The sequence below is a fragment of the Penaeus chinensis genome, chromosome 29 (assembly GCF_019202785.1).
Source record: "Penaeus chinensis breed Huanghai No. 1 chromosome 29, ASM1920278v2, whole genome shotgun sequence".
In the NCBI taxonomy this organism is placed as follows: domain Eukaryota; kingdom Metazoa; phylum Arthropoda; class Malacostraca; order Decapoda; family Penaeidae; genus Penaeus; species Penaeus chinensis.
The window spans coordinates 15,306,812-15,316,811 of NC_061847.1; the positions used below are offsets into that span (position 1 = coordinate 15,306,812).

Here is a 10,000-nt window from a genome sequence, read left to right on the forward strand (position 1 = left end):
GACAGAATTCGGCACTGCTTGCAGCGAGCTAGAAGCAGGAGTTCGTCTCTTTGTGGTTTAGGGAGCTTCGAGGCAGGACTGTATCGCTTAGAAGGCTTACTAGATGGTAAAAAAACACACCTTGGGAACATAAGCGACGGCAGTCACTCGAGCACTGAACACAATTTGCGTTCGCCGGGGCATGACATAGCCTCCATGCCCAAGTACAGAGACACAGGCACCATCACAGGTCAGTGCATATATTTGACTTGTTTATTTATATTATTTTAGTCTCAGATAAATTAAAACATGATAAAGTTATTTGCACAGTTTTCGTTAAATTGTTAAATACTTATTGAATAGTATAATTATATGTACACACATACATGCGCGCGCGCGCACACACACACAAAGACATACACGCGCTCGCGCACGCACACACACATGCATGCACACATACACATACACATACACACATACACATACACACATACACATACACACATACACATACACACGCAAACGCGCACAGGCACACGCACACAGGCACACGCACACGCACACGCACACGCAAATGCACACACGCACACACTCAAAAACACGAACACACACTTCTGAGATTACTTATGTACAACGGACTGAGGATTTTTTGACAATATAACTATGTAAATAATGAAACGTTTGTCAGTTGAACATAAAAACAATATATTTTACAAAGTATACATATTAATAGTATTTATTTTATGAGAATGAAGTCAAAGTAAACCAGAAATTCGTGACTAGGCACTTTTCAGCAGAGGGAGGAGGAGCGATACAGATTTCTTGGTTGAAGATACAAAGGCTTGACATGGTTTGCGAGGTAGTTAGGTACATCCAGCAAGTAAACAGGTTTAACACGATTGCGTCAGAAGTCCCAGTGCGGTCGTATGGAATCTACTCCGACGAACACATGGGTACAGTCATGGAGATCCTGGCTTATGAAAGACTTGCTTGAAGACGGCTCCGGTCATCTTGTAAATCTGTCGCCGCAGGTGAGGATGTACCTGTATCCATTGGAGTAGGGCAGGGGACCAACAAGATCAACATGGACATAGTCAGATCTAGAGGTAACCGGTTTAAAGGGTATAGAAGGAAAAGCTGTTGGACGAGTTCCTTGGAAGTTTGACTCCTAATGCAAGAACCTGTCCAGTTTCTTACATCTTTGATTCCAGTCCAGACGGTGAAGATGTGGAATTTCTTGCCTTCTACTAAATGCCAAAACCGTTTGATTGCTTTATAAACAGCTAAAAGTTCTCGATCAAAACTGCTATAGTTTTGTTCAGCATTATTTAGCTTCTTGGAGAAAAGGCCACCTTCCATATATTATTGCATAACGGCTCCAGTGCTAGTGTTGGAGACATCAGTAGTGATGGGAAAGCTTAGTGTAGTTACTGCACTGAGAGCTTGCTTAGCAGCATCGTAGGCAATAACAGCTTCAGGAGTCCACACGAGAGCAATGCTCTTGCATGGTCTGATTATGGAATACAGGGGTTGGAGAAGTAGAGAACACTGAATGTGTTGTAGTAGTTTATCCTTGAGTTGGTGATGTGTTGTTGGCTTAGGAAACTGTTGAATGGCCTCACATTTGGCGGGAAGTGGAGTGATACCTGCTATAGAAACTGGCCAAGAAAATCAACAGACGAAACTCCATACTCACTCTTGTCTATATTACTATTGAAAATTTACATTAGATGATCCTGATGTTCAGAAGCATGCTTAGTGGTGATCAGTAGATCATCAATATAAGCAAAGACAAATGGTAGTCCTTTTAAAACTTCATCAGTGAAACGCCGCAATTTTTGTGCAGCATTCTTGAGTCCAAAAGGCATTTGGACATATTCATACAAGCCAAATCGGGTGATAATGACTGTTCTCGGGATGTCTGAAGGGTGGACTGGTATTTGGTGGAATGCTTTAACCGGATCATTTTTGGAGATGGAACATCTAGAAAACTGTGAAGTAAATTATTGAATGTTGGGAATTAGGTAATGATGAGAGTTCTGTAGTCACTGCAGGGTCGTAGTTCTCCCTTCTTCTTAGAAACGACATGCAGTGCAGATGATCAGTTGCTGGATAATTCCCAGACGTAGTAAGGACTCGAACTCTTCTCTTACTCAGCAATACCCTTCTGGAAGTAATTGACAAGACTTAGCCTGTGTACGTCGACCCACAGTTTCGATGGGATGAGTAATGGAATACTTTATAGGAAGAGTTGCAGAGTGTGGCTAAGTAAGTGAAGGAAAGGACTTGAGCAGTGATGTATCATCAATTGTGGAAACCTGCAAGCTATTTCCATGTAGAAGTTGAACATGAGTAGATTTCATAGAAGTAGTGTCAAGGAGTCTCCGATTATTAATGTTAATTAAGAGGCTGAAGTTTCTTTAAAAATCGGCACCAAGTATGGCTTGAGATACAGCTGCTACATAGAAAGTCCACTGAAACATGATTATGCAAATAAACAAACATGTGTAATTTTAACCTAAGAATATTCATTTTGCAAAATACACAGGTCAGTTGTGATTTTTTTTTTTTTTTTATGAGAAAGAAATAAAAATAAACCAGAAATGATATAACTACATTTCAGGGGCGACTACGATATTACTACATATGTAATGTATATATGTGTTTGTTTGAGTATATGTATTAAATATATATCTATATACATGGATTTATATATATTAAGTATATTATATATATAGAGAGAGAGATTCATGTATATGTAATGTATGTATAGATGTATAAATAAATATATATGTATGTATGTATGTATATACATACATACATACATACATATATATATGTGTGTGTGTATGTGTGTGTGTGTGTGTGTGTGTGTGTGTGTGTGTGTGTGTGTGTGTGTGTGTGTGCGTGTGCGTGTGCGTGTGCGTGTGCGTGTGCGCGTGCGTGTCTGTGTCTGTGTCTGTGTCTGTGTCTGTGTCTGTGTGTGTGTCTGTGTGTGTGTGTGTGTGTGTGTGTGTGTGTGTGTGTGTGTGTGTGTGTGTGTGCACGTGTGCGTGTGTGCGTATGTGTATGTATATATGTATGTATATCTTTTCATACATATCTACATTATATACATATATATGTATATATAGATATGTGTGTATATATATAAATATATATGTATATATAGATAAGTATTTATATACATATATATACACATATATATATATATATATTTATGTATGTAAATGTATGTATATATATATATATATATTTATATATGTTTATATATATATATATATATAAATAAATAAATGTGTGTGTGTGCGTGTGCGTGTGCGTGTGCGTGTGCGTGTGCGTGTGCGTGTGCGTGTGCGTGTGCGTGTGTGTGTGTGTGGACTGGTGGACTAATCCACTCCTGATATATATATATATATATATATATATATATATATATATATATATAAGATGTTCGTCGTCGGCCCCTGCTCGTGTCCGAGCATAGGTACATCATCTACTTATGTTTGTGTCGAATATGGCTCTGAAGGCCAAGGCGTTGATAAAAGAGCCGTGGGCAGAGCTCACAGGGCATTGTTGGAGGTGGACGGGGTTGTGTCTGTCTATCTTTCCGCTTCCTGCGCTTTTCCTCTTATTGTGTCTGGCGACTTTACTCGAAATGAGCTACCTCTCTGTGGGTCACACTCCTCCATTCCTTCCTGTTTTTGGGTGTTTGTTCCCAAGAAGAAAGTTCAATGTTGGTTTGAGTGATAGTTTGTTTTACTTGGTCTTTTTATCTATATATGGGGCAGCCAAGTGGTCTTGTACCTTCAGCCAATTCTCCATACAGAATGATCTAGGGTAAACGAGTGGGTGACATATGCAAAACATGACCTGACCACCTAAGTCTGTGTCGGTTGATTATTGCTTCAATGGCAGCTCGTTTGAGGACCTCAGTATCGCTGACCCAATCTTCCCAACATATGTTGAGAATCTGTCTCAGCTTGGCTTGTTGGAAACGTTCAACGCCTTTTATATTATGACGATACAAGGTCCATGTTTCACAGGCATACAGAAGAGTTCAGAGGACCACAGTCGAGTGTGCGTGGTTGTTAAATACGCGGCTACAAAGGCGACCAAAAGCAGAGTGGTCTGCTTTTATTCTATTTTCAATGTATTTTCCACAAGTTGGGGTTTTTGATAGGATACTTCAAGATATGAGAAGTGTTCTACCTCTTCTATTGGCTGCCCATTGATGTTAATGTTAAGTTGTGGTACATTTTGGCCAGGGGCAGGTTGTATGAGAGTCTTCGTCTTTGTTGTGTTAACCTCCATTCCAAAGAAGTTATAAGCAGTATTATATAAATCAGCTGTCTGCTGCAAGTCTTCAGCTGATTGAGCAAGGGTGGCATTGTTATCAGCATACTGCAGCTCATGAATAGGTATAGTGGACGCTTAGTCTTTGCTCAGAGGCGTGTAAGATTGAAAAGACCACCATCCATTCGATATTTGACACTTATAGAAGGGGAGTCTGGGGGTAGTTCATTGAGCATGGTGGCCATATATAATGAAAAGCATGTTGATGCTAGGACACATTCTTGCTTCAGGCCACCAGTGATAGCAATAGAATCAGAGAGGGCATTTTGATGGCATACTCTGGCCTCCATGCCATCATGCAGAAGGCAAATTAAACTAATAAAACATTTTGGGCATCCATAACAAGCAAGAACTGCCAACATTGCAGGACAGGGAACGTTGTCAAAAGAAGCTATTTTGAGATCCTAGAAAATAAACATCGCTGTTGTTGTTCTTGGCACTTCTCTTGAATTTGCCGGGCACAGAATATGATATCAATTGTCCCACGCAGGCAAAGATCTTACTTGCAAACGACATGCAATACTCAGCAGGGAGATTCCTTTGTAGTTTTTGCAGTTTTCCCTATCGCCTTTCTTAAAAATAGTAACAATGTTTGCATTAGTCTGCATATTGTTGGATCTCTTCTGCTTTCTTCTGCTACTAAGTGTTTTGAGCATCACAGATTCTTTTTTGACATTGGGAGAGTGCATTTTGGTATATTTGTTTGTTCTCTGCTGTGGAGTGGTTCTCATAAGCAAGCCTGGTTTGGTGCTTGGCTTCAATGAGACGTGTTACAGTGTCATCATTCTCAGTGATCCAGTCTTTAGTCTTCCACTTGGTGAAGCTGATGGTTTCCTCAGCAGCGGTAGTTATTGCATTGCGAAAGATGGTCCAATGCTCGGCATTGGAAGCTGTATCTAAAACCTCTGAGTTGGTTTTCAACAGCATTCCTGAAGTCCTGTGAAGTCTGAGGATTCTGGAGTTTGACACGGTCAAAACGGCAGTGAGGGATATTGGCAGAGTTTCGTTTTGGTGGTTGACGGATTTTGATTTTTATACGGGAGATTAAGAGTCGGTGGTCTGTCCAGCAGTCATCTGCTCCCGGTATAGCACAGGTAATGCAGACATCAGGTCTATCTTTGGATCTTATCAAGACAGAGTCTAAAGTATGCCAATGTTTTGAGTGTGGATGTTTCAGGTCACTTTCTTTCAAGTAGGGAGGCAGAATAAAGTGTCTGTGATAATAAGTTTGTGTTCAGAGCAGAGGCCTAAGAGGAGTTGGCCATTGACATTGCTTTTCCCTATGCCATGTTGGCCTAAGATTCCTTTCCAGAGCCGGTGGTCATTTCCTACCCTGGCCTTGAAGTCTCCCATACTGCAGGGACAGTCTGGATGGTTCGGCTGAGCAAATCATAGAAGGATGCTTTAATGTCTTTCTCAGATGTCAAAGTAGGTGCATACACTGAAATCAAAGTGAGAAATCTGTCCTGAGTTAGTAGGAGGTGAAGAGATATGATACACTCATTGATAGCAGTTGGTATATGATTATGTTGATCCACAAGTTAATGGCAATGCCAACACCATGTGTACATGGTTCATATGGATCTTTTCCATTCCAAAAGATGGTGTAGTTGGATCCTGGTTCTCTGATATTGCCCTCTTTGGCAAGCCTGGTTTCGCTTAGGGCTGATATATCAGTGTTGAAAGAGGCAAGTTCTTTGCAGGCAAGAGCAGTACATTGCTCAGCTCGTTGGTTGTCACTTTTGTCCAGGAGTGTGCGAATGTTCCACACTCCTAAAGTAAGAGATGTTGAATGTGTATGTTTCTGGTTCGTTTTTTGCATCTTGATTTGACCACTGAATGGGAAGTCCGCCAGCTGTGGTTTGCTGACCAGACTAGTAGCTATGTCCGATGTTTACCCCACCTTTTCTAGGGTCCTCCCCATATGTGGTGGGCTGCGGTAGTCCTTAAAAAGGCCAGCCCAGTCACGAAAATAGCTGCCGAACTCCAATATCACGGCTAGTTCATTGGAAAGCGACCATCTAATAACCGCCGCCAGATGTGTGGTCATGGGCTAGAAAATTCCTACTTTTTACCATCGCCATTGGACTTTTGAAGTAGAGATGAGGCCATTCGGTGAGAGATTGTTAAAGGTGCTCGTTGCTTCGCGACAGCAACGCACACACACTTGACCAGCAAGACATTCACTGTGGCTTATCAAGATGAGACATGCAGTTTCAGTAGAGTTGGCTGCAGCGGACTGCCAGAGTACTGCCTGAAAGAGCAGCATATCCTCCTTAAGATGCCTGCCTGCCATGCGCCGCCCTTTCTGTGGGTTAAGCCGTTGGGGTCACAAGTTGTCCTCTTCTGCCTGTTCCATCAAAAGGGCTAGGGGTTGTTGTGACCCTGACAGGGGGGGATTACCGATACTAGGCCTTAACCAAGGGCTTCCGGGAGCAACAGTGACAAGGGGTAGCTCATTGTTCCCTTAGATCAGTGGATCCCCACTGCCGGATGAAGTTTAATGTCAGTCCCAGGAGTATGTATATATATATAAAGATATAGGTATACATATATATATATGTATATGTGTCTGTATGTCAGGTTATATATGTATGTATGTGTATGTCAGGTTATATGTGTATATAAAATATACATATATACATATATATACATATATATATATACATATACATATAAGTATATACATATAATCATATATATGAATATATATAAATATATATATTAATATGTATACATACATATATGTATATGTATACATTATATATACATACACACATACATAATTATGCATATATATACACATACACATATGTATATGCATACTTACAAATATGTATATATATATATATTTATATATATAAGATGAATATGTATATATATGTGTGTGTGTGAATATATATGTATTTATATATATGCATATATATATGAATATAGATACAAATATATATATATAAATATATACATATACACACACATAATATATATGTATAGTCCATTTGTTGGGGAGCCAATGGGGGTGCATAGCCGTATCCATCCTTCGTTTTCACCTCCTAAGTCGTCCCACAGGCCTCCTCTACCTCCTGGTGGGCAGGATCGTTCTGTGGGAAGCAAGCCATGAGCCCGTATATCCTGAGTTGGCGGTCCCAGATCGTGCAAGTAACAGTTCCTGTACCAATCTCACTGAGTAACAATTGGTTGGATATGTGGTTCTGCCAAATGTACCCCCATGATCTGGTGCAAGGACCTGTTACAAAAGTCATCAAGATGAGATTCCAAGGCACAGGATAGCATCCAGATTTCACTACCACTAAAGTAAAACTGGCAGTATCAGGGCCTTGAAGACCCATACTTAGTTCTGCAAAGGTGCCGACATCTTCAAATACCCTTGTTGAAAGAGTTCGTGACCCCTTCTGCCAAAACAATCTGTTTACTGACTTCTTGGTCTGACAGCCCAGATTCATGAACTACACTACCAAAGTATGCCAAGCTTTCTGTGTCTTCAATGTCCTTGCCACAAGTACATACCAACTGAACAGGTTCTCTTAGCAAGCCCAGAAAGTCCTTGATCTTGGTCTTGGTTCAGTAGACCTCTAGACCCAGGGGCTTCGTTTTATTGCTAAATGCATCTAGGGCCACCACTAGAGTTTCCAGAGACTCAGATAGGAAAGCAGCATCGTCAGCAAAGTCAAGGTCAGTAACCTTGACATTGCACAATGTTGCTTTATACTCAGTCTATGCAAGTGTTAAAGGGGTTGGTGCAAGAACATAGCCTTGCCTCACTCCTGAACTAACAGGGAAGAAGCTCGACAGGCCACACCACATTCAGCACTATCAGTACCATTACACAGGCTTGCTATTAAACCAATAATTCCTCTCAATCTTAGTATCTCCCAGATTCATGATGCACTGTAAGCTGCAAGCAACTTACACCCAAACTCACAACAGCACTCTGAAATGACTTGCAGTGCCAGTCTATTGTGGACTTACCAGTAGTGAATCCAGATTGTTCTGGCATCTGGTGCCTCCGTAGGTGGTCTTAGAAGGATGTAAGCAAGAAGTTTACCTGGTATACTGAGCAGTGTAATGCCATGGTGCTTGTTGCAGTCCCATCTATCCCCTTTCAGTGAGGGATGACCTCATCCCTCAACAGGATGGGTGAAATGGTACCAGTTTGCCAGATGGCATCCAGGACAGCATGCAAACCCCTCACCATAGGTTCACCACCAGCCTTTAACAGTTCAGAAGGGATGCTGCCACTCTTCAGCTGAGAGATTGCCCCCCAACTTCAGTTAGAGAGGGTGGATCCTTACTGATGGGTGGGTCTGACACAGGGATCTCAACACTACCAGCATCCAAGTTAACTGTTGTGGATCAACCTGACACAACTTCTTAAAATACTCATCCCTTTGTTCCGATACCCTAACAGGATCTGAGAGGAGGGCTTGGTAGTTCAGCTTTCTTAGGGCTTGTTAGACAGGACAAAGATAATTTAATATGAAATGGCCCTCAACCTCCTCTGCAAGATTCGTGATAAAATATTCCTTGTCCCTTCTCAGCAGTGACTGAGTCCTGTGCAGCAGAGAATAAAGCAAGTCGTGACTATCCGTCAGACGAGACACGTGACAAGAATCTTGGATTTCAGTGTCTCCTTCAAGATGTAATTCTTGCTCTTGAAAGTCTTGCTTTCTTGGATGGTCGTGTCCCACAGCAGTACAGGGTCCATCAGGTTGACAAGGGCTGTGAAACGACAAGAGATAGCCTCAGCAAACCACTGGGCACACTCCCCTTCCCTCAACTTGTCCACATGAAACACCTTAGAGTGATCATTGGACTGATGAGAGTTTTAATGTGGACTTGAAAGGTAGCCACAACTAATCTATGATCGGTACTACAGAACTCGGCACTCCGATATATCCTGCAGTTTTGGAAGATCCTCCAGCAAGTGGTAACAAGATGTGGTTGATCTCCTTGGCCACACTACCTGCATCACTGTACTATGTCCAGTTATACAGGTCAGAGTGTAGTGATTGACTCTTAATTACTCCTGCTAATTAGGTCATTTAGCGCTGCCACCACCTGGTTAGTGCGTCCAGGAACAATACATGTGCCGAAAGGGGAAGACGTCTAGAAGGGTGTAAATTGATAGAAGGAAAGTATGCATGTGTAAGAAAGGGAAGAATGACCTAATCCACAAGGGTTTGCCTGGTAAGCGTGGTAAATCCCGAGGGGAGTGCGTGTCAGCCTTAAGGGCTGATGAGAGGTCGTCAATTGCTTTCCCCAGGTAGCCAAGTTATGGTATCATTTGTCTTTTAAAAAGGGTTTAAGAAAAAGGAGGAATTTAACTCACGAAGCTCAAAAATACATTTATTTTTCAAAACACTTATAAAAAAATACGAAAAGTTACACAGGAGATACATGTATATTTAAAAAGAGCAGTAAAACCAGAACTTTAAAAAATAAAAATAAAAAAAAAAGTAGCACTCTGTTTATACTATAAAAAATGAAAAACTCAAGAAATCCCACCTTACCGCCATTGAAACCTCGTCCTTACGACCGCAGGGGAACCACAAAAAAAAAAAAAAAAAAAAAACAACGTCACTAGCTTCCGCCGAGTCTGCATCGGCCGCTAAAGACGTGGACTGACAGCCTACACCCCCTGCGT

At 41.4% G+C, this 10,000-nt stretch overlaps 1 protein-coding gene across 1 annotated transcript in view; it reads left to right on the forward strand.

Moving 5' to 3' along the window:
• LOC125040945 overlaps window positions 1-10,000 on the forward strand; it is a 21,051-nt gene that overhangs the window by 1,718 nt on the left and 9,333 nt on the right. Inside the window, exon 3 of the mRNA XM_047635741.1 lies at window positions 1-229. This exon is cut by the window's left edge and continues 789 nt beyond it. Within this exon, the coding sequence (XP_047491697.1) occupies window positions 1-229 (229 nt within the window). The remainder of the gene's footprint in view (window positions 230-10,000) is intronic.